The 27,254-nt window shown below is 54.2% G+C and overlaps 1 protein-coding gene across 2 annotated transcripts in view; it reads left to right on the top strand.

Annotated features, from left to right (window-relative positions):
* WFS1 (wolframin ER transmembrane glycoprotein) overlaps window positions 1-27,254 on the top strand; it is a 38,147-nt gene that overhangs the window by 1,471 nt on the left and 9,422 nt on the right. For both annotated transcript variants that reach the window (XM_077136360.1, XM_077136359.1), the window contains exons 2-6: window positions 6,251-6,487; window positions 20,428-20,510; window positions 23,508-23,652; window positions 25,008-25,178; window positions 26,798-26,878. In XM_077136360.1, the coding sequence (XP_076992475.1) occupies window positions 6,256-6,487; window positions 20,428-20,510; window positions 23,508-23,652; window positions 25,008-25,178; window positions 26,798-26,878 (712 nt within the window). In that variant the 5' untranslated portion in view covers window positions 6,251-6,255. The remainder of the gene's footprint in view (window positions 1-6,250; window positions 6,488-20,427; window positions 20,511-23,507; window positions 23,653-25,007; window positions 25,179-26,797; window positions 26,879-27,254) is intronic.

The following is a 27,254-nucleotide window of genomic DNA, read 5'->3' as shown; positions in this document are numbered from 1 at the left end:
CACAGGCCAGCACTGGACAGGCCGTCTGGGCTGGTGCTTGTCACAGAGGAGAGCATGACTCCATCTCTATCCCTGGAAATCTGCAGGGCACATACCAAACACTCATCCATGATGGTGGTGCTCAGGAAAATCATAATTATGGAGCTTTATGCTGCACAGAGTATCCCCCGCCACGTCCCTACCTCAGCAAGTGGTACCCCCTGACTGCCCCCCATCATCCGTCAAATTTAGCTGGAGACGGTGCCTATCTGGCCTGGCTCCTGAGCCTCTCTGAATTCTGACCTGGTCCAGGCCTCCTCAGTCCAAGTCTCAGTGGCTACCTGGTCTCCTCCCTGATTGTTCCTGTATCCACACAACCCTCTGTGGATGGTTCTTTAACCGTGCCACATCTGTGCTCAGTAGCTTTCTGGCTTTTTCTGGCCTGTGGGGTCAGGTCCATCTTCTAAGCCTGGCATTCAGTGCCTTCCCTGACCTGCCCTGCAGCTTACTCAGCCTCTTCTTGCTTGTGTCTCCCACAGGCGCTCACTTCGCAGCCACATTTAACTTTCTAGACACGCTGTGGCTCGCTTTCTTTGCTCCTTTCTCCTGGGCACAGCCCCCTGCCAAGAAGCCCAGGTCACCAGTACTCCTTCCCCTCCCCCCACGCTGCCTGTGCTGAAGGAATGCAGAGGCCAGACAGGGCCTCTCTTGCAGAACCCCCACTTTTCCCTGGGGAAAAGTGGAGCACAGAAGAGTGAGGGACCTCTTCTGTGCTCCACAGCCCCAAGTGCTGCCCCATCTTTGCTCTTACTGCATGAAGCTGGTCACCTCTTTAGGAGCTGCCCTCCTGTCCAACCTGGAAGGCCAGCCCTGTTTTTTCCTCTCAGGGTGTGGGTGGTCAGGACAGTGTCTGGCATAAAATAGCTCCTTAATCCAGGCACGCTGAGCAGCCCGGACAGGTGCAGAGCAGGTGCCAGGTATGCAATGGGGGCCGGGCTGGTGGGGTAGCACCTAGCTTTCTGTAGCCATCTGGGACTGTGTCCCGAACATCCCCAGCTGGAGGTTTATGTGAACTTGCCGCGTTGGAAGGAGTTTGGCCCTTAATCCTCTAGAGCAAAAATAGGTAGCCGGGAGCCACCAAGGGCTTTGTGCCCTTGTCTTAAGGAGTAGGCCTCTGTCAGGGCCTCAGGCCAAGAGACCTGGCAGGAGCAGACATCCCAGCCTCAGAGACCCCTCCCACTCCTTCACCCCAGCGTCCTGCTCCCGGACGCCCACTCCTTTAGGAGTTAGTTGCAGATGGATTTTTAAATAATATTTATTTTTTAATTGAAAAAACATTGCATCTTCATTATAGAAAATGAAGGGAATGCATTTAAAAAAGAGAATAAAATAAAATCACCCATCATCCTCCCCAACCCCAGTGAAAACCATTGTTAAAGTTTTGGGGGAATTTTCTTCCATCTTTTTCTGTGGATGTATTGCTTTTCATCCTAAACAGACTTGGGCTAATATCTTGTGCTATTTTAAATGTTGCTTAACAGTATGATACAGCCATTTTCCTGGTCTTTAAATCTTTGTATACAAAGTCACATTTACTAGCTGAAAATATATTGTGTTGCAGCATATGGAGGGGCCGTAATTTGTACAACCACTTGCTCTCTGGATGGTCCTGAAGAGTGGGGGTGGGAGGGACCCCTCATGTGTGAGTCCTGTGGGCTCTGATTGTCCCTGGAGTGAGCACCTTTAAGGCTTTCCAAGACACACATCTCAGGAGTGGGCTCAGGGGTCAGGGCTGCCTCCTGGGAGTGTGGGATTGCGGCCAGCCCAGCACGGCTAAGAGCATCTTGGGCACAGTGCCATACGTGGTTCCTCTTTCAGGTCTCAGTAGATGCGTGGGCCGAGCAGGCCCTCTAGGATGGTGGCCCCTCAGCTGAGCTCCATGGTGCTGGCATTTTGTGTTTCGATGGGATAAAAATACTCGGAGCTCAAGCTCACGGGTAAAGAATGCGAGCCATTCTGGTTTTTTTTTTTTTGGATTTTGCACAACGACCGTTCCTAGCCTCTGCATCAGCCATCAGGTGGGAGCTGGGTCTGAGCCCTCCACCCATGGGGAGGTCAGAGGGGTCCGTGTGGACAGTGAACCCTGGTTCTGGGGCCTAGGGGAGGGACTAGCTAATGGTCTCCCTAAGTCGAATCCGCTGGCTCCCAGCCAGCACTCCTGCTGGGAAGCCTGGCAGCCCTGACCCCGAGCACGTCAGCAGGGATCCAGCAGTGGGTGGGCTTCAGGGGTCACAGAGTTCTGGGGAAAAGGTTCGGTAGAAAAGGAAGGGTTTATGTCAAAGTCAGAAGGACCCCGGCCATGAGGCCCTGTGACCCAGTCAGTCCTGGGGAATGAATCGTTTTGTTTTGCGGTAACAAGGGGAGGACTAGCCACCCCTCAAGGAACCTACAAGTAATCCTCCTTCACTCACCCATTCTGACTCAGCGGAGATTTTACTTTAAACAGTTTTATTTTGACTGTAACGTGACATGCATAATATCTAGCCTCACAGCCCAGCCAGAACCAGTACTTTCCTGAAATTTCTTTTGTCAGGTGTTTTCCAGTCGAACCTGTCTTTACGTAGTACCTGGGAGTAACATGTGGTCACCTAATCCAGTTTAACAACCACTCTTGATTGGGTTTTAAAAATGCTTTCTAGTTCACAGGTTGCTTTCTCTTCCATCAACCCTGAGTCCCCTTAGCACCCCTGTATGGGGGGTAATATCCTCACTTTACTGGTGGGGAAACTGAGACACAGTGAGGTTAAGAAAGGTGCACCTGGGTTCCACTCCCGGTGTTTTGTCTGCTTGTAAAGTGCCCTGTGTCCTGGGTCTGTGCTGTTCCTCCAATCCAGGGCTCCTCCTGAGGGTACAAGATCAGTGAGTTTCTAAGAGCCTGACAGAGAGAGGGCTTTGATGAGGATACTCAGAACTCAGACTCTTACTGAGAGCAGGTGAGGAAGACATGGGTTCAGAGCAGAGGCCACCAGGAAACTCGTGGAAGTTGGAGCTTGATCCTCTGCCCTGTAGACCATCTAGGGCAAGTGATTGCAGGTTGATGCTGAAGTGCAGCAGAGTTTTTGGAGTGAGGGACCAGGAAGGGGATGTAGTGGGAGGTCTGATTGCAGAGGCGGACAGGGCCCAGAGTTTGAAAGGCCGTGTTCTAGTTTGTTAGCTGCCAGAATGCAATATACCAGAAATGGCTTTTAAAAAGGAGAATTTAATAAGTTTCTAATTTACAGTTCTAGGGCCGAGAAAATGTTCCAATTAAAAAAGTCTATAGATATGTCCAAATAAGGCATCCAGGGAAAGATCCCTTGCTTCAGGAAGGCCGATGAAGTTCAGGGTTTCTCTCTCAAGTGAGAAGGCACATGGTGAACACAGTCATGGTTTCTCTCTCATCTGGAAAGGCACATGGCAAGTACGGCATCATCTGATAGCTTGTTCTCCTGGCTTCCTGTTTCAAGAAGCTCTCCAGGAGACGTTTTCCTTCCTCACCTCCAAAGGTTGCTGGCTGGTGTACTCTGCTTCTCGTGGCTATGTCATTCTGCTCTGCTCTCTCTGAATCGCTTTCATTCTCCAAAATGTTCCCTCTTTTATAGGACTCCAGAAACTAATCAAGACCCACCCACATGGGTGGAGACATGTCATCACCTAATCCAGTTTAACAACCACTCTTGATTGGGTTATATCTCCAGGGAGATGATCTAATTATGTACAGTATTGAATAGGGATTATTCTGCCTTTACGAAATGGGATTTTCATTAAAACATGGCTTTTCTAGGGGATATACATCCTTTCAAACCAGCACAGGTCACTATTTCAAAAGTGAGCTTGCAGCAGTGGAAAAATCAGAGGGTTTGCAGTGAGGAAGATGTGGATTCGAATCCCAGTGTCAGAACTGCTGTCACATATGCCACGCGGTAGTGGGCTGAATGACAGGAATGTGTTGGCTCATGGTTTCGAGGCTAGGAAAAGTTCAAAATCAAGATCTCAACAAAGCTTGCTTTCTCCCCAAAGATTAGTGTTCACCGGCCTGCTCATCTGTATCTCCGCCTCCTGTTACCTGGTGAGGTCCTCTCCTTTCTCCAGCCTGTTGCTCCCGGGTTCTGTCTGTGAGGCCTCCAGTAATAGGATTAAGATCCACCCCCATTCATTTGGCCACACATTAACCAAAAATGACCTCTTCAAGAGGTCTTGTTTAGAGTGACTCACACCCACAGGGACGTGGAGTAAGATAAACAATGGATGTACATTTGTTAGGACACAGAATCCAACCTACCATATGGCCTCGGGCACACACCTCACCTTTCCTACCTCTCCTGACCTGAGTTTTCTCACCTGAGATGGGGTGAAGGTAGAAGGAGAAACCATTTCTCCATCTTAAAGCCAGGATAATAGTTGTACCTCCGTCACACGTAAGGCTGAGATGAGGGATCCCAGAGAAAATCCACATGGCACTGTCCACATGCAGCGTTTGTTGTTGCCATTATTGAAGCCAGGGTTGGCCCTGGCTTGGGAAGGCTCTCAGGAGGTCGAGTTGTCCTTTGTGTTCTAAGCAGGTGGCACTTGGGCTTCAGGGGCCATTGGAGCCACGTGGGACTGCGTGGTGGGAAGTGCCATGTGTGGTTTGGAGAGCCGATGTTTCTGCGAGTCGTTCCCCGCTTTGTAGTTTCTGGGTTGTCGTGTTGCTCTGGCTTGCTCCCCGCCCACAGCTGGCTCTGCTTTCTCGGGTCTGCATGTGGCTTCCGTGATGTAGCCTGCAAGAGTTGCCTCTAGCTTTGATTCCCAGAAGCCTGGACTTCTGAAATACACTGAGCATGGAGTCAGTTTCCCAAGTAGATTCCACCTGATCCGGCGTTTTGTTTGCAGCCCAGAGGATGTTTTGAAAGAAGGGCTCAGTTCTCTCCGAGAGAGGAATGTCCAGATTGAAATCTTCAGTGTTCTTTGGCCGGCACAGATTTAATCTTCAGGACTCGTTCGCATGGGGAGGGGGCAGAGATGGTGGTACGGCCCCTGGGGACAGGCGTCTGGCAGCCTGGCTGCCCCTGGCTTCCGGCGTTGACTGTCTCTGCAGATAGCTCCAGCACTCCTCTGGGTCAGGTTCACTGCAAGGAGCTAGGTGATGAGAAACGGCTAGGACCCTGCCCCTCAAGCAGCTCTTGGGTCTCTGGCCTCATTTGGGTCTCGTAGTTGCCCCAGCAGATGAGGACACTGAGGTGCAGAGATGGAGGGCCGTGACCTACCCAGGACCATGCAGCTCAGGGGCACTGTTCCTGGAGCCCGTGTCCTAGTTGGGAATCTGAGGACCAACCTTCCCTGTGCTCACCACTTGGTGTGCGCATGGAACCGAGAATTTCACAGGTTTGTGGGCCCCTGAAGCCCATGCAGGGCCCCCAGGATCCAGGTGCTGAGGTGTTGGGGACCTCCTGGGTCTGTGACTCATGGTTGCCCTTTGGTTATGTTGATGGTTTTTTCCAGTTGCTAAACAGCATGTGCAGCCTATTTTATTGACTAACTGAGTCCTTTCCCTTAACTGGAGACGTGTTCTGTACTTGTAGCCTATTCTAGTAATCCATTATACCAGTACTATGCTATTTTAAGCTAGTATGCTTTATAACATGCTTTAATATTTGATGATGTTAAAGTTCTGTGATTTTTGACCTCTGGTTAGAACTCTGGAGTTGGGCAGCTCTGGTTTAAAATCCTGCCTCTGCCTCTGTCATTTTTGTTTCCCTCGCTTTCCCTCCCCTTCTGTCCTTCTCCACTCCCCTACCACCTTCTATCGACCCAGCCCCTGCCCCATCCCACCTGTCCCACATTTTTTTAACCTTCATTCTGCATAAGGCACTGTGCTCAATGCTCCTTGTAGATTATCTTATTGAATCCTCACAAAAGAGCCATAGGGTGTTATTATTTTGCCCCTATTTCTCAGATGTGGATACCAAGGCCCAAGGTCATGTGGCTTTTCAAGACTTTTGGGTCCAAGTTTGTAACTGCTAGATGATATGCTGAGCCAGGCTTCTTTGAGAAAGTTGCTGTTCTCGATTTCCTTCAGGGGTTGTTGGGAGGTTCCAGGAGATGGCAGACAGCATGTTTGGCAGCCACCATGCCTGTTTGTCTGCGTGTTCCCCTCTCTGTACCCAAAAAGTAAATGCTGAAGCTGCCCTGCTTGACTGGCCTTGGCGTGCATCTGACCCTGGTGTGCGTCTGAACACGGTTTTTCTTGCAGGCAGTATGGACTCCAGCGCCACCCCTCCGAGCCCCTCTCGCCCACACCCTGGGCCCCCGCTGCAGCCCCAGGCCCGCTCTCGGCTCAATGCCACTGCCTCAATGGAGCAGGAAAAGAGTGAGGCACCCCTAGCTCCTGGACCCCAAGGAGGACCTGGACGGGATATTGGAGACACAGCTGCCCCAGCCGGGCCCCAAGTCCAGCGTGCCAGAAGCCGAGACAGAGTGGATGGAACCGGTAAGGGTGTGGGGCCTGGAACTCTGATCTGATCTTTAGTCCAGGCCAGAGCTGTTTGCACTAGCAGCTGTGGCCTTGGAACCCCTGAGGGGTTCCTCCAGTGGACGGTGGCCCCTGTGGGTCGGTTCTGCAGCCTTCGCCTTAGTTGGGGAGGGCCCACACCCACCCTGCTGTGGGCATGGGCTGTCCATGGTGTTTCCCCTGGGGCCTTCAGCTTTCATGGTGTGGTGGGCTTCCAGCCCACGTTCACAAAGAGGGGTTGTTGGCAGATGGCACGTTTCTTCATTTTATTTTTAATCAAGTGATTTAATTTCACCCTGCCACCTCATTGGGCTGATGGGTAATTCCACATGAGGGGAGGAAGGCCTCCCTTCCCCTGGGGCGGATCTGCACTGCACCCTTGAAGCTGATGTTGTCTCCTGACACCCTCCTTGATCCTGAGGGGGTCATTTGATCAGGTAGCTCTGATGGGGACTGGCTGCCACCCTGGAATGTGCCTGGACTCTGCTTTTCTCTGGACCACCCACCCTCTATCCCTGGCAGGGTGAAGGGAACAGGGTAGGAGGTGCCATCAAAGGGGTTATGGGGAGTGTGTGGGACATCAGTACAGCCTCGAGGCCCTGACATGGCTTTGGCTTTGCTCGGAGATGGGGCTGAGATGGGGGCCCTGGCAGGTTTTGAGCTGGGGAATGATGTGACCTAAATTTTCTTTTAAAGTCTGTGGTGTGAGTGAGGATGGAGAGGGGATGGGTGGGCGAGAGGCTATCCCCAGACCCAAGCCAGTGGCCAGAACATTATAGCCTAGGCTTCTAGCCCTGGCTGTGCCTGAGACTCACCTGGGGAGTGTTTTTAAGACTACAAAGCCTGACCTCATCTCAGGATACTTGCCTCCAAGACTCTGGCTCTGGGCCCTGGCATTGAGGTTTTGTTAAGGTGGGTCCAGGTTATTCTACCTCCCTGGCAAGGAGGAGGACCGGGGAAGGAGGCCTTGTTTGTGTGCTGCTCCTTCATTTCCTCACTCTAGAAATGTCAGCTAGCCCCTCATCTGGGCAGGGCTAGCAGGGTGCCCAGCCCAGCCTTGCGTTTGAGGCACCCACCGTCCAGACAGCAATGGACCAGTGCTGAATCCAGGGGAGGGATATAGGGGGCTTCCTGGAGTTTTAACCATGTTGTTGCTTTATCATGACTTCCACTCCTTCTGCCAAAATTCAGTCCACCAGAAACTTTGAGTTTGTACCTGGCCAGAGTGATTCCACTGACATGAGGTCAGAGTGCTGCCCCTCCAGAGAGCCCCCACCCCACAGATGACGATAATTAGGGAGCCAAGAGACTGTTGCCTTCACGCCACCCAGCCCTGGGTCTGGGGCTTTGCACCCATAGGTCCTGCCCTTTCTGCAGAATTGGCCCCTGGCTGCCAAGGCAGGCTTGGAGTTAACCTGCTCTCAGCTTCAAAGGCTCTGGACATCTGCAGAAAGCCCTGTTACTTACCTTCCTGGGGTACCACCCACTCTTCACTGCGTGCCGAGACTGCTTCACATTCTCCAAATAAGCCTCCACGTTTTCCCACCTCCCCTTTGCCCACCTACAAACTTCTGCCCCCAACATGCCACCCCATCTCCACCTGTTGAAATCTTCCCAAGGCCCTACTACCTCCTACACTTGCTGACTGTGACCCATAGTAAGAAATACATATTCCACTGCAGCCTGGCATGCACACACACACACACACACACACACAAAGTAGCATAACACACGCATAAATATACACTGACACAGAAACGGTTACACACACATACTCACCTACATGCTCACATATATACTCACTCAGTACTCACATACACTTGCACTCACATACACTATCCCATTTATCCACACACTCACACATATACTCACCTATACTCACACACAGTTACCCTCATCCTTATACTGGTACACACACATATGCACCCTCACACACCCACACTCAGTGAGAATGGAAATTTCTAGAACAATAATTGTCCTTAATATATATGTTGTGGTCTATTTTTTATTCTGTTCCTTTTATTTGAAAAAAAATGGTGCTTACGGGTGGTAAAATGATTTCACAACCCTCTAATGTTTGAGAGCCTGCAGTTTGAAGAACTCTCTGTCTGGTTTGGTAAGCATGCTCCCCTCTCTCCCCAGCCTGCCTGGATGCTCCCTCTTCCTACTCCTAGAACACCTGTTTGTCCACATGAACTGTGTGTTTACTGTGTGTCAGGGCCCTGAGGTGGTTCAGGGGCCCTTGAGGGTGTGCATCTGCGCTTAGCTGGTGGCCTTGAAGTGTGTGCCCGTGGGATTTGGGCAGCCTTGCTGATTCTGTTCCTGCATCTGTGAAGTGCGCACAGCATTACCAACCACATGGGGCCTGCACGGGGATTGCATCTGGGGCTAGGACCTTGCTCACATCCTCCTATGTGTCAGGAAGTATGCCGGGGCTGGGATGTGCAGTGATGAGCCAGGGGCCCCTCGTCCCCAGGGCCATGTGCTTCTGGCCCCCACCACACGTTCCTGGCATGGAGATTTCCTCACAGAGATGCCCATACTCTGCAGTTGCAAGTACTCGCTGTGCTTTGGGAATGTCATGAGGCAAGCCCCAGGCCCACACTTCCTCCGCAGAGGTACCACCTAGACCCCCTCCCATACTGTCATCCAGCACATCATCTCCCCCGTGAAGTTCCGTGACTCCCACTGAACTCTTCTTTCGTGCTGATCTCACTGCACGCTTGGGGCTGTGCATATCTGAGTAGCCAAGATTGAATCGTATACCCCACAAAGGCCTGTTCAAATTCTAACCTCAGTCCTGTAGCTGCAGACTCACATGTAAATGGGATCTTTGAAGGTCCTTTCAAATGTGGCCAAACTGGTTCAGGGTGGGCCTTAATTTGGTATGATAGAGTCTTAGAAGCACAGGAAATTTGGGCACAGAAGTAGAAACCACAGGAGGAGACAGATAGCCACGTGGTGGAGTCAGAGACTGAGTTATGGATAGCTGGCATGCCAGCACCAGAGCCCTACAGACTGGGAGATAGCACAGCCTTCCCACACCTTGACATTGGCCTTCTAGACTTCACAACTTTGGGTCAATAAATGCCTGTTGTCCAAGCCAACCATGTGTGCTGTTTTGTCAGAGCAGTGCTGGCAAGCTGAGACCCTGGGCTAAGAGCTTCTCTGTAGGCGTACAGCCTCTCTGGCTAGGGCATGGCTTAGTGCATATTCACTCATCTTAGAGTTTGAGATGCAAAGCTTTTACTTTGTGTTGGGGAAGGAGAGAGGGAGACAGACAGATGTGTCTGGATTGGATGGTACCGCTTGGCTTCTCAGACAAGAGTCTTTGGATTTGAACTGATTTTCATTTTGTTTTTATCTCCCACATTTTACCTCTCAAGTTAAGTCTGAGAGATGATTTTTTTTTTATTGGGTGTAGTCCCAGAGATTAGATGGAATGTGTAATTCTAGACAACAAATTTTTTGTACTGTTAAGCTAATTTTAAAGAACTAAAGGTTTAGATAGGGAACTTGCACAGGCTTGACCACCTTGTCACTTGCCTGCTCAGCCAGCCTAGGCGCTTCTCTTCTTGGCCCCTTGCTGGAAGCCGCCTTCAGTGGACATTTAGACATTGTCACTAGCTGCCTGGGTGCCTTGGAGTGGCTCCTTCCCCTCTACATACAAGGAAATGGGGTCCCAGTGACAGGTCTTATGGGCGGGCACACAGTCCTCAAGTGTTCTGGGTGCCGCGGCAGGGAATGGGGAGGACTGGAGACTTCAGTGCAGCCCCAGTGTGTCCCTGCCTCGGGCGGCTGGCTTGCGGGACCTGCGTGGGGCTGCACTCCTGCATGCCTGGCTGTCCCCGTCTTGGCTGCGGTGGGTGGGTGGCTGAGCCCAGGCCCACTGCTCGCTACCGCTCAGCACCTTCCTCGGCCCTCGTTTCACACCCGTACTGGTCCCCGGGAAGGCACCCTTCTCTGTACCCTTAAGCCAGCAGTTAATGTGTGCTTTCTGTGGGCCAGACCCTGATGATCAGAGCACTACACAAGCCAGGCTGCTGGGAAGGGTTCGGGTACCAGGGGCTGTATCAGCAAATTCCTGGGGTGCAGAGGAGCGGGTAGGCTCAGGATGGGGAGTCTCTGACTCCACCACGTGGCTGTCTGTCTCCTCCTGTGGTTTCTACTTCTATGCCCAAATTTCCTGTGCTTCTAAGACTCTATCATACCAAATTAGGCAGGCAGGCTCAGGAAGGGGTAAGGACAGGGGTGGGAGAAGGGCCGGCTAATGAGGTGGATTGGGCAGCTGGAGGGGTGCGGACAGGGTTGGGGAGTAGCTAAGGGGGAAGGGCATTGGATGCCAAGGATGGATCTGAACCTGTGGGCCCGGAGGGGACAAGGAGGCATCCTTAGAAGGCTTCGGGTTGGGGTAGACTCTGAGTCCTGGCCTCTTGCAAGTAAGCACTACTTTTAAGATCCATACTGTTTCCTGAGGTTTGTACAGCACTTAAGAATTTGTGTGTGAGACCACATTCCATTCACTTCTCAAGTAGATTCCTGGGGATATTGTGGCCAGCGGATGTGGTGACCTGGTGTCTGGTTGCAAAGAATGTAGCTGCATTTTCCAGAATAAATCCATGGTTTGGGTTAAGTCCTTGATCCTGTACTTCTTTGCACCTCACCCCTGAGGAAGTTTGTTGTGCCATGAACTGTGCATGTCTGTGCCTGTTTGTGCCTTTGTGTGTGCACATACAACAAGGGGTCTTTCTTTACTTTCTCCACCACCGCAAAGCAGGTGGGTGTGAAGTCTCCTTTCACCCAGGTAAGTTGAGATGAAGTTTTGTGTTTCCCCTGGTGGTCTGGGCCAAGGCAGAGAAACTGCAGCCAGCCAGTGCCACCTGACCAGGCCTTGCTGTACCTGCCCAGCTCACACCTCCCCGGCCCTTGTGTCCTTGCCTGCAGAGGCCACCTGCCACAGGAGATGGCCCCCAGCTCAGTGGTGCCTGCCGTGTGGAGCACCTGCCCGTCCTCAGGGTTCATGTCATCATGAGGGAAGCTCTCTTGTTCTCCCATTTAGAGACAAGGAGGCCAAGGCCCAGAGGGGCTATGTGTGGTGGACACCACCCAGGTGACCCGAGCCTTGTCCTGCACTGGCCAATGCAGCATGGCGCCAGAGGGATTGCCGAGTATCTGCCTGGCGTGGTCTGAAACTCCCACGGCAGCTTCCGCTGGCCCAGTGCTGGCTTCTCCCTCAGAAGCTCATCCCATCCTGGGCCCTGGGGCTCGCATCTCCTTAGAGGTCTCTGTGCTCCTCCTCCGTCTGCAGTCACTGAGCAGGCGGGCACAGCCCAGGATCTTGGCCCAGCCACCAGTGCCACCCCTGACCCCTGTGGAATGGCCACTGGGGGTGGACGTCAGGGCCCCAGTGCTCTTGGCTGCAATCCGGGTAATGGAAAACAGCCGTGGAGGAAGGAGCTAGAACTGAGTAAGTTTTAGATAAGAAGAGTCTGCAGACAAATGTGCTCCTGATTTGGCTTCTGCCCTTACCGGCTGGGTGTGCCGCCTTGGAGTCCCGCTGGCCCTGCTGGGCTGTGGCCCTTGGGAGCACTGCCTTCCCCACACTGTGAGGAGACAGCAGGCTGCCCTGGGGGCAGGTAGGGCAGCACCCCAGACTCTCCCTGGGGATTGGCTTTCCAGCATTTTAATTCGTTCATTCATCAGCCCAAGTAATGAAGGTGCACAGATCACCGATTAAATACCAGCTGGTGAGAGTAACCAGAGTGAGTACTCCAGCCACACTTTCCATGTGTGGGTGCTGCCTGAGGTCTGCTCCCTGCAACCTCCCATGCACACCTCCTAGATCTGGGGGGCAGGCACTGCTGTTACCCCATTTTCTGGTGAGAAAGCCCAGGCAAAGAGAGGTTGAGTATCTGATTCAGGTTCTGTAGCTGGTGAGGGCAGGTAGGATGTGGACGCAGGCATGTGTCCACTCAGGCTTGCAGGACTCCTGTGGTGGCCACGGCAGGCCAGCTTTTGCTGTGTGCTGTGTCATTACCCTCATAGGGCCTGGGTTGTGGGAATTGTGGGGGTCCAGATGATGGGGATCATGGGGGCCTTGGGATGTGGGGATTGCAGGTCTGGGGTGTGGAGATTATGGGCACCTAGGGTGTAGGGGGTCACAGGGGCCTGGGGCATAGGGATCGTGTGTGGCTGGGGTATGGGGGTCAAGGGGATTGGGGTGTGGGTCATGGAGGGCTGGGTCATGGGACTGCTGTTATCTTCCTCCTGTGTTGGTGGAGGAAATTGAGGCTCGGAGAAGTGTCCAAAACAAGTCACAGATGGTTGGTGTGTGACCCAGGCTAGCCCGCTTGTCCCTGGAGGCAGTGTGTCTGGGCCAGGCTATGGGGACAGCAAAGCAAAGACTTGGGGCTCCAGGATCCCCCGGACAATGAGAAGATGGTATTAACTGTCTGACTGTGTCCTGAGGTCCATGCGCCATCCTGGGGGCAACATCAGTGCCCTAGCAGAACACTTAGGAAGGGGCCTGGTCCCCTTCTCAGGGAGTAAGGAGGGCTGCCTGGAGGATGTACCATCTGAGCTGGCCCTTAGCTATTTGCTTGGGGTCTTCTTTCTCTGCTGCCTCCCCAAGGAAGTACCTTCTTGTCCTCATAAGGAAGTTGTGGGAATGGGGCAGTGGTAGAAACATCACTGGGCTCCAACCTCACCCTCCAGCTCCCAAATCTGGGATAAGTTGCCTCACTCCCAAGCCTCAGTTTCCTCGCCTGCCACCTGGAGACATTATGGGTGTGGTGTCATGGAGGATGAAGAGCAGCCTTGCTCCTCCCCTCACCCCCACTCTTGGTAACTCCTGGAGTGCAGGGCCTAACCAACCTGGGGCCTGAACGAAGCCTCTGTGCCTGCACGGCCGAGAGGCAGGATGGTGACTGCCTCCCAAGACCACAGGCTCCAGCACCTCCAAAACCAAGTGCTCCCTCTGCGCCTTCTGATACTGTCCTAGAGCTGCAGTGATTCACTGCAGGGGCTGTGGGGGCCTGGGAGCAGGCTTGCTGTTTATTTTTTTTAAATACAACGATGAGGCGTTTAAGCCACCCCTGAGTCACCCTTGTGAATCAAAACTTAATTCCTTGGCCATTCTCCAGTGGCTTATGTGTTCTGCTCTAGGTGGATGGACACACATATGCATGTGCATGCACACACACGTGCACATGCACAATTTAAACTTCTTATTTTGAACTAATCTTAGGCTTACAGAAAAGTTGCAAAATAGTAGCTAGAGTTTCCTAAGTCCCCTGTCCAATTTCTGTAACAGGAACACCTCACCGGGCCTTCAATAGAGGTTAAGAACAAGAAATTAAACATTGCTGCAATATCTTAGCCAAAGTCCAGAACTTATTCACATTTCTCCTTTCTACTGATTTCTCTGTGTCCCAGAACCCCAGAAGGCGCTATTGTTGTATTTACTCATCTCTTTGAGTATTGAATGCTTCTTCACTCTTTCTTTGTTATTTGTGACTTTGCCAGTTTTGAAGAGCAAGAGACAGTTGTCTTGTAGAGTTTCCTGCAGGCTTGGTCAGCCTGGTGCTTTCCTGTGACTGGAGTGGGGCTGTGCATTTCAGTGTGAAGACCAGGGGTGACATGGTGGCTTTCTCGGTGCAACCTATCCAGGTGTTCCCAGGGACATAAAGAAGTTCCCTTTTATCCCTAGTTTTTTATAAGTTTCTGCTACAAACAGGTGTTGGATTTCATTCAGTGCTCCCTCTGCCCCTGTCGTGATGATCCTGCATGACTCTGTCTTTTTTCTCTGAGCAAGGTGAACCGTGTTGGTTAACTTCAAAATGTGAAGCTGCCTTTGCATTCCTGGCATGAACCCCACTTGGCCGTGATGGGCCATCGTCCTGGGTGTGGATGGGAGGCAGGTTTGCTGGTGCCCCTGAACTGAGGATGTGACTGCTCCTTCTCCCAACCAGCTGCTCTGGTCTCTCCCTGACCCTGCCTGCCTGGGGCTGCCCATGTCCCTGCTTGTGCCAACTATTAGGAAAGCTCCATTTCCTGCTTGTTTTAAGATAATAAATAATAAACAGGTCTTTGGATTTTGTCTTGCCTCCCTCCCATGAATGATCCTGCTTCCTAGGGGTTACAAGCAACTATCGGGGAAGATTCTTGCTAATGATGGACCAGGGCCTGGAAACCTGGGTACTCCAGGACCAGACGGGTGATGGCCACGGTGAACAGGGCTGGAAATGGCCCGCAGAGAGCTGTCAGGTGCCTGAGTGGGCCATGGGTGCTGGGCCTTATGATGTGGGTGCGGGCCTCATGATGTGGCAGTCTCCAGCCCCACAGGCGGAGGCGGGGTGACATCAGGGATGGCCTGTATCACAGGTGTTCTGAGGCAGCAATCCCCAGTTGCTGCTGTCTCCTCTCCTGCCCGGTGAGTGGCAAGTCCTGCTGCTCAACCAAAGAATGAAGTGAGCACCTCAACCCTGACCTCAGGTGACCTGGCAAGGGCAGAGAGTGCTGGGGGGAGTTAGGCCACAAGCCCACTGCCTGCCACTGTCGCGCTGGGCTGCAAGTCCGCGCCAGTGCAGAGCCTTTTGGGCTCAGGCTTATGGGGTGGCCGAGGTAGCTGGGGCCAGCGAGGAGGCTGGTCAGGGTGGGGAGGGTTGTAGGTGGGAAAGGTTTGGAAATTGGTCGTGGCAGGTGAGAGGGACAGGAAGGTCAGGGCCCCTTTAGGTGTCTGGCAGGAGAGCCAGGTGTATGGTGTTGGCATCGCCTGAGACGGGCATGCCCGGTTAGTTTCCCAATGGGATTCAGAGCTTGGTCCTGGAGGTAGTTTGAGAACCAAGGGGGTTTAGCCAGGAGCCTGATGATGGGGGTGGGGGTCTGCGTGGGGTGAGGGCATTTAGTGCCTGTGTCCTGGGAGCATGCCCCTCTCAGTGTCAGGCTCACGTCCTCTAGTCAGGGCTCTGGGCTGTCAGTCACACAGGAGACAGTACTTTACACATTGCTTTATCCCCACACACCCACCTGTGATTCAAACCCTGGTCTGTCAGATGGCAGAGGCTGTGCTGTGACACTCCCCTCCCTGCCGCCCCATGAGACAGCCTGTCACGAGTGCGGAGGCAGCATCAGGGGGGGCTCTCGCAGGTGCTGTGGTCCCTTGAGAATTGTGGGAACTTGGTGACAGGCCCTTCATCTGCCACCTTCAACCTCCTCTTTGCATTTCAAGCCTCGGACGTCACCTCCTGCAGGCAGCCCTCCCCAGCCTGGACTGGTGGCTCCTGGCTCCTCCACATCCCCATCCTTGCACTGATGACAGGCCGTGAAGGCAAGGGTCATGCCTTATTCAGCTCAGGTGCCAGGACTGGCCAGAGCCAGGGCCCAGGAAACATCTAGTAGGTTAGTGAAGAGGGCCGAGGCCATGAGCCTGCATGGGCCCTTAGGAGGGCGAACCAGACCACCCACCTAGGGCCCTGGGCAGCCGTCTGCCCCTGTCCATGTATCCGTCTGGCCAGCCTTGGGAAAGGGCAAGAGTTCCAATGTTGCTTACCCTGTCGGTTCCCAAGAAGCAGAGCCGGCCTCACCAGGACCAAGGGGCCACCTGTGTGCAGAGCAGCCCAGCTGTCCTGTGCTTGGCCACGTGATGATGATGATGATGGTCATGATGATGATGATGAGCACCACCCTTCCATTCCTTTTGCCCCACCCCTCACCCCAGTTCACGGAGTGGGTGTCACTTCCTGGGTCGGAGAGTCCTTGGAAGATGAAGAACTCCCAAGGCTGGGGTGAGGAAGGGAGAGGTGGCCCCACACCAGAGACACAAGTGTCAAGTCAGGTTGGTTATTCTGTGTTTAAAATCACACTCACCTTGAGAGCGTTTTGGCCCAGACTCAACGATTTTAAGAACTTACTAAGTATATCTTGATGACAGCCATAATGTGACGGTGGATACCAGCGTTCTTTCCATGACAGGCAGTCTTCTTGTGGGGTCAGAGCTGGTGGGGCCCTCGGCGGGAGGGGGTGCCCAGGTTTCCTGGTCCTGGCACTCCCGATGACTGCCCACAGCCTCGCTCTCCCCCCTCTTCCCTCCCTACAGAGCACCCACCTGCCTGCTGAAAGCGGGGCAAACGGGGCAGTTCAGCCACACACCGAATGCCTGCTGTGTTCGTTCCAGGCCCCGGGCTAGGGTTTGGGGCCCCTGTTCACAGCGCTCCTAATCGGCCTTGCCTCCCCCTCTCTTTACTCTGTGGTTGCTGAGCTGCCCTACCTAGGGCTGGGCTAGAAGCTGGGGGTGGGCATGGGCTAGACCAGTGGGCCCAGACTGTCCTTGTAGAGGCTGCTGGGAGGCTGAGAGATGGGGTACCAGGTTCCAGCAAGGAGGGTGTCAGGGAATGGGGGTGGTGTCTGGAAAAGAATCTTCCAACCTGGATAGCTGAGGGAGAAATGAGTGAAGCATCACTTATTCTTCCCTTATGGCAGACACACATCTGAAATGTACAAGATCCTTGGAAGATAAATGATTTACAAGACAGAAGGTGGGTGCTTCTCTGTGGATCTGGTCCAGCTACCTCAGTCTGAATGTGGTAAGGGTTGGAGCTCAGAGAGGTGAGAGGCCTGCCCAGGGCCACCCAGCTCAGATTATTATTGCCATTTTGTGACTGATAGGAAGGCTTTCAAAAACCGAGTTAGGTTCAGGCCCTGATAGGTTGCAAGCAACGGAAATCCTACATAAATTGACTTAAGTGAAAAAGAGAAAGAGAAGGGCTTTCAGTAGTTCATATTATCTGTGAAGATTCTAGGGTAGAAGTTCAGCTTCAGGCATAGGTGGATCCAGGTGATCAGATGAGGTCATTGGGAAGCTCACTCACTCTCCCTTTCAGGTCTGCTTTCCTGTGCTAGCCTCATTCTCGGGTGGGCTGGCCCTGTGGAGCGGGCCTGGAGGGCTCTGAGCTCGTATCCACTGACCCATGTCCAACAGAAGGAGAGCGAGCCTCTTCCCCAGCAGCCCTGCACAGGCCCTGGGGCCTGACTTGGTCAAGCCCGTGGTCAGGAGATGGAGCACTCTGGCCAGGCAAGGCTTCCGTGCCCTCCCCTGCAGAAGGGGGTGAGGGGGACTGATTGGGGGAGGGGTGCTGTCATCAGGTGATCAGGGCCTGAACCTAACTCGGTTTTTAAAAGCCTTCCTATCAGTCACAAAATGGCAATAATAATCTGAGCTGGGTGGCCCTGGGCAGGCCTCTCACCTCTCTGAGCTCTAACCCTTACCATATTCAGACTGAGGTAGCTGGACCAGATCCACAGAGAAGCACCCACCTTCTGTCTTGTAAATTATCTTCCAAGGATCTTGTACATTTCAGATGTGTGTCTGCCATAACGGAAGGGCAAGGAGTGGGTGGGTGTTGAGCACATAACCAGAGCAGATTCCCTGCCTCACAGTTCAAGTGGAGGCCAGTGTGAGGGCCACGAGGCCTGCAGCCCCTATGCTCCACACTGAAGTGACCAGCCCCTCGGGGTGTGAGTACTGTACCGTGTGAGGACTCCTGCCCACCTGGAAAGAGCCGGAACACCCTAACCGGCCTCCAGGGTGAGCCCAGCATTAGGGCGGCTGCCGCAGCCTTTCTAGTGGTGTCAGGTAGGGGCTACAGTAGTGATAATGAGGAAGGTGTATTGTTCCAGAGAGCTTCTGTATATTCGGGAGACTTCTTATGAATAATTTCTGTGAAAAATTAATCGTGGACTAGAATAAACTCTTTAGCCAACAGCTGTACACATGAATTGTCTATATTCTGATGTTTAATAAAGGGGGTGGGGGTGGGGTGGGGTGCAAGGGTAGTTTAGTGGTAGAATTCTCTCCTGCCATACAGGAGACCCAGGTTTGATTCCCCGCCCATACACCTCCCAAAACAAACAAGCAAGCAAACAGATTCAACAAATGGTGCTGCAATTACAGGATACTCACATGGAAAAAGAATGAACTTTGGCCCCCGCAATACAGCATACAAAAAAAGATGGGAGGTGGTGGGAGAAAAGGAATATAGACTGGTGAATTCGGCTAATTGGAGAAAGGGAATTGGACCCCCGAGGAGTGCCCAGGATTGTGTTAGGAAGTACAGCCTTGGTGAGTATGTTTAAAAGGCCCTGGGTTCAGCCAAACCAGATGGGAGGGAAATTGCAAAGGCCAACTCTGGGCCAGGCATGTAAAGCACCTTTCTTCGTTTAATTCTAAACCTTCCCATTGGGTCAACAGTACAGTCAGGTCATGAAAGCCTCGGAGGGCTGGGGTGACTGCACTCGGGTGTGATGCCCTGTGTCCCTGTGAGCCCTGGAGAGCCCCTGGGCCTGGAGCCCGTGGGCTGGGTGTTAGCCAGTTCTAGTGATGCTTAGAAAGCAAATGGGAGGGGCCTGAGGGGCTGTGACAGCTCCGAAAAGTGAGAACTGGCCCGCTCTGGATTTGGGGAGCCCAAGGGTTTGGGCTGCTCGGAGAAGGGGATGCCTGAGTGCTGCTTCACTACAGAGTCCAGTACTCTGTAGGGTGCGGTGTGGGCTGGTCCTGAAAGCTGTGCGTGTGTGCAGACCTGGGAGGTCTCCGGGAGATTCCTCCTTACCCCTTCCCTGAACCTACACCTCAGCCTGTCGGGCCTGGGGGCTTCACAGCCACCAGCACCCACGCCGCCCCTGCCCTGTGCTCAGCCCTCTGCCTCCTGTACACTTGGTGGCCTGGATGCGGGACCAGCCTGCGTTCATGGTGGCAGAGCCATCAGCCTGGTGCGGAGCCAGCTCTGGGAGAGCCTAGGACACGTCCAGTAAAGGACGACTGGTTGTTGGTGTGGTTTTACTGGGGAACCACATACCATGGCCCTCCACTCCAGGGAATCGCGAGTGAAAGCCCGTGCCTCTCCAGGGAGCCCTGTACCCGGGTGTGCTGCCTTCCAGCATTATGCCAGGCACCTGGCCAGGAGGAAGGTGCCAGTTGGAGCTGGGTGGCAGTCCCTCAGGTTTTGGCCGCCCACATAAGCGAGAAGGACCGGGGCACGGTGTTTCAGAGCTCTTCTTATTGTGTTACTACCTGTTGCTGGTGAGGCTGTAGTGAACATGGTGTTCTGGGATGCTTTGGGAAGTGGGATAACTCTTTAGAAAGTAAAACATGACAAGCCATCGTGATGCCTGGACCCGAGCCTCACATTCAACCCTGAAGAAGCTGTGCTAGAAAAACCCCCACAGGAAAGGGAAGCAGGTGTGTGGGAACAACCTAAACGCCCATCGGGCATGGACAGGCTGAGTAGCCTGGGTATGGCCCCTGGATGGGTCGCTGGGTGGGGTCTCTGGCCACCAAAATTGTGCATCTGGTGGCAGAGCCACATGGAGCAGGAGTTGTGATGGTGATGCTGATATCAAAATATATGTCCCTGATTAAGACCTCCAAAAAGCTTGACTCCGTGAACGAGGGCAGGAAGCAGCAATGGAGACACAAACGTGGGTGATCTCCTGAGGAGCTGGGTATTGGGGTATAGGTTCCTTCATTCAAGTTAGGGTCTTTCGGACCTGGGCCCTTGGTTCTTTCTCGAACCCCTGATGTAAAACAGACAGGAACCGAGCTATTCTAGCTGGGATGAGTTGGGGTGAGGGTGGGGGCCACTCGATCTGCCCCCTGTGCCTCCCCACCCCCAGAGCTCTGAGGAGCTGCTGAAAACCAGCCCCCGGGGTGGGAGTTTGCGCTTATGCCACAGTGCTGTTGGCAGCATTGAAAGATCACCTTCGAAGCATGTTCTCTGTCTACATCTGCCCCCATCCTCCTGGCATCAGTTTTAAAGGGAGGAAACTCCCAGATCTTCCAGAGCCTGCACTGCCTCCCCCTCCTGCCCCGCTGAGAGTGACAAGGACTCGCTTTGTGACATTCTATTGTTTTCCCCATGTTGAAGGGCCTGGGAAGAAAGAGATGGAAGTTCCCTTCGAGGAAGTTCTGGAGAAGGCCAAGGCTGGGGACCCCAAGGCACAGACAGAGGTGAGCACGTCGTCCCTGCAACCCAGCAGCCTGGCCACAAGCCCCTGCCCCACACAGATGAGTCAGTGCTGGACGGGAAGAGTGGGGAAAGGGGCTGCATCACTGTACCTGGCCAGGCACCACACTTCACAATTTGTGTGTCTCCCAGGGTTGAGAGCCCTGAGACTCCACTGGCTGCCCCACCCTGTGAGCAGAAAGCTGGAGAGGAGCCCATGGGGCTGGAGCAGAAGCTGAGCCTGGGTGCGGAGAGCTGACCACACAGCTGGGCCCTGGGCACCGGGGGCAGGGGCCAACCCCCCACTTGGTTCCTGCTTCTATAGGGAGGTGGGAGCCAGGCGGGGAGCATTGGGCACTTACTGAGAGTCAGAAAGCCGTGTGCAGGCGCGGGGTCCCTCCTGCCTCCCACTGCTGGACCTTCTGCAGGTGACTCTGAAACGGTGTAGCCACACACCCGCTTCTCAGCGCATCCTGGGGTCCAGGGTCTGCAGGTGAGGTGCTGGCATGGACCTGGCCCACAGGACGCGTTCTGGGGGTGTCTTCCCTCGCCCTCATTTGCCATTTCCTGTGGCGTCATCTGGTTTTGTCCTCATGGTATCTGTGGAGGGAGAAATTACTGTTGCTACTTCTTGGATGAAGCAGCGAAGTCTGAGAAAGTCTACTTGTCCCAGAGCGCAGAGCCTTGAGGTGGTGGCACCCCACGCGCCATCCATGGCCTTTCCTTTGCTCTGAGTGATGTGCCGGGCACCATGGCTAAGCGCCAAGGGCTGACCTGGCATGAGACCAGCTCCCCTGCCGGCTCCTCCTGCTCGGTCTGCACTTCGGTCTCTCCACCTCCTTTCCCTCCGTAAGTCTCTCTGATGCGCTTTCTCTTTCTCTTTCTTTTTGCTACTCTGTCTCTCTCTCTCTCTCTCTCTATCCCTGTCTTTCTCCGTCTTGCTCAGATTCTCACTTTCCACTTCTCTTTCCTTCTGTCGCTCTCATTTACTCACTCTGTTTCTTGTCTTTCTGTCTGCCTTTCTGCCTCTGACTCTTCTCTGATTCTTTTTTCAGTTCTCTTTCTTTATGTCTCTGATTCTCTCTTTATGTTTCTCTTTCTCTTTCATTATCTTTCTGATTTTCTCTTTCCATTTTCTCTCTGCAGGTCTCTTTCACCATTCATTTCACCTGTTTCTCTTTCTTTTTCTTTCTTTGTCTTACCTCTGTGTGTCCGTCTGCTTCTTTGCCTTTCTCTCCATCTCTCTGACTTTCTCTTTCCATTTTCTTTGTCTTTCTCTGTCCTCCTGTCTCTTGCATGTAGAATTGAACAGCTGTGGCACTGCTAGGAGGGCGTGGCCTTGCCCTTGACCTTGGCCGTTTGGGGAACAGAGTAGCTCCTCCAGTTTGGTCTTGTTTGAAGTTCAGGGAGAGCAGATACCCGTGCACAGCCTCTGTCCCTGTCTCACCCTAAGCTGTGTGGATCCCACCTCTTGTGGGCTCATATGCACAGGTCAGTCCCATGGAGGCGAGCACACAGGGGCCTGTGGAGTGGGAGCCAATGGCTTCAAGAAGGGCTCTGTCTCCACTGTCCAGGCCCAACTCCAGGCCCTTGAGCTCTTGGTGGGTTTTGTCCACTTCTGCAGTTGTTTCATACATGCCTTTGTCCTGCTGCCGGTGAGGGCAGGAACCAGGGGTCCTTTTCTCCTGTCTCCCTCCTGACAGCGTCTGGGCCATGGGGGCTCCATAGCGCTCACTTAACAGCTGAAGGGCAAGTGGCAGCCCTCTGAGCATGCTTGTGGCCCTCTAGCAAGGATTTCAGCACAGCCTTCCCTCCTTTCTACAGCTTCATTCTGGGCATCAGTCAACCTGTTTCTTGCTGCTTTCTCATTTTGGGGTCCCAGAATATTGGGGCTGGGGCATCATGAGGTCCAGCCCCCTGATGTTGCAAGACTAGCAGGAGGAAGGAAATGAGCCTGGGGCAGCTGTGTGCCTTTGTGTCCCACCTCTGGGTGGAGCATCAGTGCACCCCTTTTCCAGAGAGGCCCAGAGGGACCTGGTGCCTCGACCAAGGTCATGTAGATGGCAATCTCCAGTTGGGATTTCTCACCCTCCTACTTTGCCTTTTGCATGTGGCTCCGACAGGTAGCCCCAGTGTGACTGCCCCCTAGCCATCAAGAGTGATTTCCCCATCCCCGCTTTTCCCTGTGGATGAGAAAATCTTCCATAGAAAGCCAGAAAGGCAGGTTTTCTTTTTCCTAACTTATGTCCTGACTGCCTTTGAACTTCCTCCTTCAGCCTGCCACCCAGGCCTCCTGAGCTGGGAGAAGCAGGGTCAGTGTTGTGCGGGCCCTGCCCGTGCTCCGGCCTCACTCAGAATGAAGAGTGGGCGCCATCAGGGATCCGCACGCTCCTTCTGCAAAGGACCAGATGGTGAACGTTTTAGGCTTTGCGAGCCAGACAGTCTCTGTCACAGCTGCTCAGCTCTCGTGTAGCACAGGAAAGCATCCACACAGAGACTTATGTCCCAGTGGGTGGGACCCTGTACTAATAAACTTTACTTACAAACCAAACAGTGGGCCAGATTTAGCCCGCACGCTCAGTTTGTGGACCTCAGGTCTAGCTGGCCTCCTTCTGGCCCCAACTTCCTGATGATTTAGAGGGAATCATCATGACCAGATCATAATTCTGAGTGACCACCATTGACGGGTGAGCCCCTGGTATTAGGTAAGCAGGAGCTGTTCAGGGAGGGAACTTGCCTTGGTTCAGAGCTGCAGCTGCCTCCCCCGTGCGGTGGGGGTGGCCACATCTACCTCCCAGGGTTGATGAGCAGGCAACATGGGGCCCAGCCTAGCACAGATGCCCTGGGGGTGGGGGCAGTGGTGGGGGTGGCATGCCTCCCCCTGCCTTTTCAGGAGGGGTGCCAGCTGACGGGAGCATGAGTAAGAGTGTCCAGGCAGCCTGAGGTCGCCCCATCGCCATGCACAGCAGCCCAGGGTGTGGTTGACAGCTTCTGTCCCTCAGGTGGGGAAGCACTACCTGCAGCTTGCCGCCACCGAGGATGAAGAGCTCAACAACTGCACCGCTGTGGACTGGCTGGTTCTCGCGGCAAAGCAGGGCCGGCGGGAGGCCGTCAAGCTGCTTCGCCGGTGCCTGGCCGACAGAAAAGGTGGGTCTCTGTGCAGCTCCGGGCAGCTGCCTGGGGATGAGAACAAGGCAGCGCTGCTTGCTAAGTAAACTGAAATAACAGCAAACCTAGTGCAGGGGGTTGTTGGGAAATGAATGTCATTTCTATTTCACTAGGGCCTCTTTCATTGTAGACATTCTTTTCTAGGAGCCCAACATGAAATATTTACAAGCAGAGACATTTCCAACCTCTGGCTTGTGTTGGTGTCTACAAGTAGCAGTTAATTACACCCCCTTCCCTGCTGGGTCTCATCCAGACTGGGCCCTGATGGAGAAGGAGGCCCACAGAGCTGACAGTTATTACAGAGGACCTTTTTTCTATGGAAACTGGAATGATGCTTTGAAGAAATGGGTTGGTAGCACCCTGTTAGCCAGAGTTCCTCTCCGAGCCAACCTCACTGTCTAAGACAGGCAGAATCACCGTGAGCTGACCAGCAAGGGTTACTAATGCCCAAACAGGCCCTCATGGAAGGCCAGGGGCTCCCCAAGGCTTTGAGGCACCAAAGTCAAGTGCCTGGGAACCAGAGGGAGGATGAGGGAGGCGGCCAGGGCTATGAGCCTCACACGGACCACCCCCCACATTTTCACACTGGGTACTTTCTAAGTAGAAAAGAAACCATGTATACATTGAAAATTTGGAAATTAAAAAAAAAAATGCACTTTTCCCCGCATCCCAGGTATGAGTGTTGGGGTGCTGCTTTCCTGGAGAGGGTGTCTTTATGTCCCTGGCCATTACAGAGGATGGAAAGAGATGACAGCTAGCAGGAGCAGAAGGCTGCCTGCTGTGTCTCCTGCTGGCCCGAGTCTTTGCAGTCTCCCTCACGAAGGGCTGGTGGTCAGTGTGGGCAGGACTCAGCTCTCCCGGCCGCCGATGGCTGCAGTGCCTCTAGATGCCGCCGCTGCCAGGGCCATTGCTTGCCTGTCAGTGAGCTGGGTCTGAGGCCGGGCCTCACCTGCATACCTTGTGGCCTCGGCCAACAGGTCGCTCTGTGGCTTGGTGTCTTGGTCTGTGAGATGAGGACAGCACCCGCTGCTTCAGGGGCTCGTTGTGAGGGTGAGATAAGAAAACAAAGCTAGTGAGGCGGTGATAAGGGCTTTTAGCCCGTCATCTGCACCCAGTGGGCACTCGGTGAAGAGTGAGCCCACCTCTGACCAGGGTGGTGCTCACAGAGATTCTGGCCAAATGCCCTTTCTCAGACTCTTCTGCCCTGGTGCCCACAGGCACCTGAAAAGCTGTGGCCTTGCCCTGACCCTCTGGGCACAGCTGGCAAGGTCGTGAGCATGCCGAGCAGCATCCGGTGGGCAGGACGACTCCTTTACTTGGCCCCTGTCTCCCAGGCATCACTTCAGAGAACGAGCAGGAGGTGAAGAAGCTGTCCTCGGAGACAGAGCTGGAGCGGGCCGTGCGCAAGGCAGCCCTGGTCATGTACTGGAAGCTCAACCCCAAGAAGAAGAAGCAGCTGGCTGTGTCAGAGCTGCTGGAGAACGTGGACCAGGTCAACGAGCATGGTACGCACGCCCTGTCGCCAGAACCGGGCCTCCCCTTGGGGACCCTGCTGGGGACCTTGTCGGCCTCCATTGTTGGGGTCCTCTTGTGGGAACCTCGGACACCTGCTGGGAGCGTCCTTCCGTGGGAACCTCCGGGGTCTGCTTGTTCTTCAGAGCTCCTTCCTGAAGTCCCGTCCTGAGCTCTGGGCTCAGCCCCCAGCCTGGCCTTTCTCACTGGGGCCCACTGTACTCGCTCAGCCCCTCGGGTCCCTCCAGATGATCTCTCCTGCTGACAGGAGACGCAGCCAGAACCACAGACCCCTCATTCTAAGGGTGTCGTCCCCCTCCTGAGGGGCCAGAGCAGGGATGGAAGATGTGGGTAGGGACCTGGTCCCGAATCCCAGGCCTCTAAGGACCACTGAACCAGTTGTCTCCAGAGCCCCCTCCCCACAGCATTGATGCTGTAGACAGACCCCCGCTGCAGCCTTTCCGGCCCGGCTTTCACACTCCCCAGGCAGCCAGCTGGAGCAACAAATCGGGGGAGAGCAGGCCTCCCTGATGGGGATCAGCTCTCCCTTTCCCGGGCCCCCGACCTTCTCTACCCTCAGGCAGTTCAGCACAGTGGAATTCTACCCAACTCTCCACCAAGCCCCCTTCCACCCTCAGATACGGACCAGGCTGTGCTCGGAGCCCCTGGGGACGCCTAGTGCTGCAGGCAGGCCAGAGAACCCCGAAGGCCTGGCTCTGGGTTTTGCTCCTGAGGCTGGGAGTGTTCTCCTGCTAGACCTGGGGCAGCAGGCCCTGTCCCCAGTGAAGGTTTGCTGAGGGCCCCTGCCCCTTCACCAGAGTCTTGGGGACAGTGCCCATCATGCTGGGTCCCACAGAGCAAGACTTCAGCCACTGTCCTGGCCAGGCTGGGTAGGGGAGAGTGCTGAGGAAGGGGAGAGGCTGCCAGTGAGGCCTGGGGATCTGGGCTGTGGTACCCCAGACTGTGTGATGAGCCTGTCCCTTTACTGGCTTAAATCCAGCTCTTTTGGACCCCACTGCTGTCAGCTTTTCCTGTCTTGGCCTCTCAGTATTGTCATGTTCTGCTCCCTTGTCTATCCTACTGCTTGGCCTCATAACTGTAAGGACAGGCCTGGTACTTAGCACCGATTCTGCAATGCCCAGCACATAGGAAGCACTTAGCAGATGTCTGCAGGGGAAGGGGGATGTTGACGGCATATTGATGGAAGGACAGAATACCTAAATCCTGGTATAGTTCTTCCTCAAACAAACCCATGTTGAGCTCCTTGCCAGACTTGGGGTGGGAAGCACCAGAGGACCTGGCCCTTAGCCCTGGGTTCCCAGGATGTCCAAGGGGCAGTTACACCAATAGGCAATGCAGGCCATGCTCACCGAGGAGGGTGGCTGTGCTCTAGTGATGGAGTCACAGATGGAAAGACCTGTGTCCAGTGCCAGGTGGGAGGGTCGGGGCTCAGAAGTGGCCCTTTCACTGCCCATCAGAGGCTGCGACAGAGACTCTGACCTGTGGTTCCCAGAGCTTAGGGACACCCAGGAGCCTGCTGGCAGATTTAGGCTGCATGGCGCGTGGGGACAGCCCCAGTCAACCTTGATTCTCCTGCTTCTGTTCCCTGCAGATGGAGGGACGCAGCCAGGCCCCGTCCCTAAGTCACTGCAGAAGCAGCGGCGGATGCTGGAGCGCCTGGTTAGCAGCGAGTGTGAGTATGGTGGCTTCCCCCGCGGATCCCAGTCTCCCTGCCAGGAGTGCTGAGAGCACCAACAGGTTTCCAGTTGGGTCCATCCACGGCTGTCTGGAGCCAGGTGTCTGGGCACTGGGGTTCTGTCTGTGCCCATCAGGACCACATGCTCTAGAAGGAAAGATAGACACGGGACAGAGACCAGAGGCGATGATGCTGCAGGATGGGGATGCCTGCCTGTGGGGGAGTATCAGTGTACCCGAGCAAGACAGATGGGGGAAGAGGGTGTGAGCTGTGCAGAGGGCAAGGAGAGGCGCCCCCCGCAGAACCAGCAGCACAAGAGTGAGCCACACACAGAGTGTAGGGGCCTTTCAGAATGTTGGGGACACAGAGACAC

Source organism: Tamandua tetradactyla, chromosome 19, assembly GCF_023851605.1.
Source record: "Tamandua tetradactyla isolate mTamTet1 chromosome 19, mTamTet1.pri, whole genome shotgun sequence".
NCBI classification, from domain to species: domain Eukaryota; kingdom Metazoa; phylum Chordata; class Mammalia; order Pilosa; family Myrmecophagidae; genus Tamandua; species Tamandua tetradactyla.
This window is presented reverse-complemented; position numbering and strand designations above follow the sequence as displayed.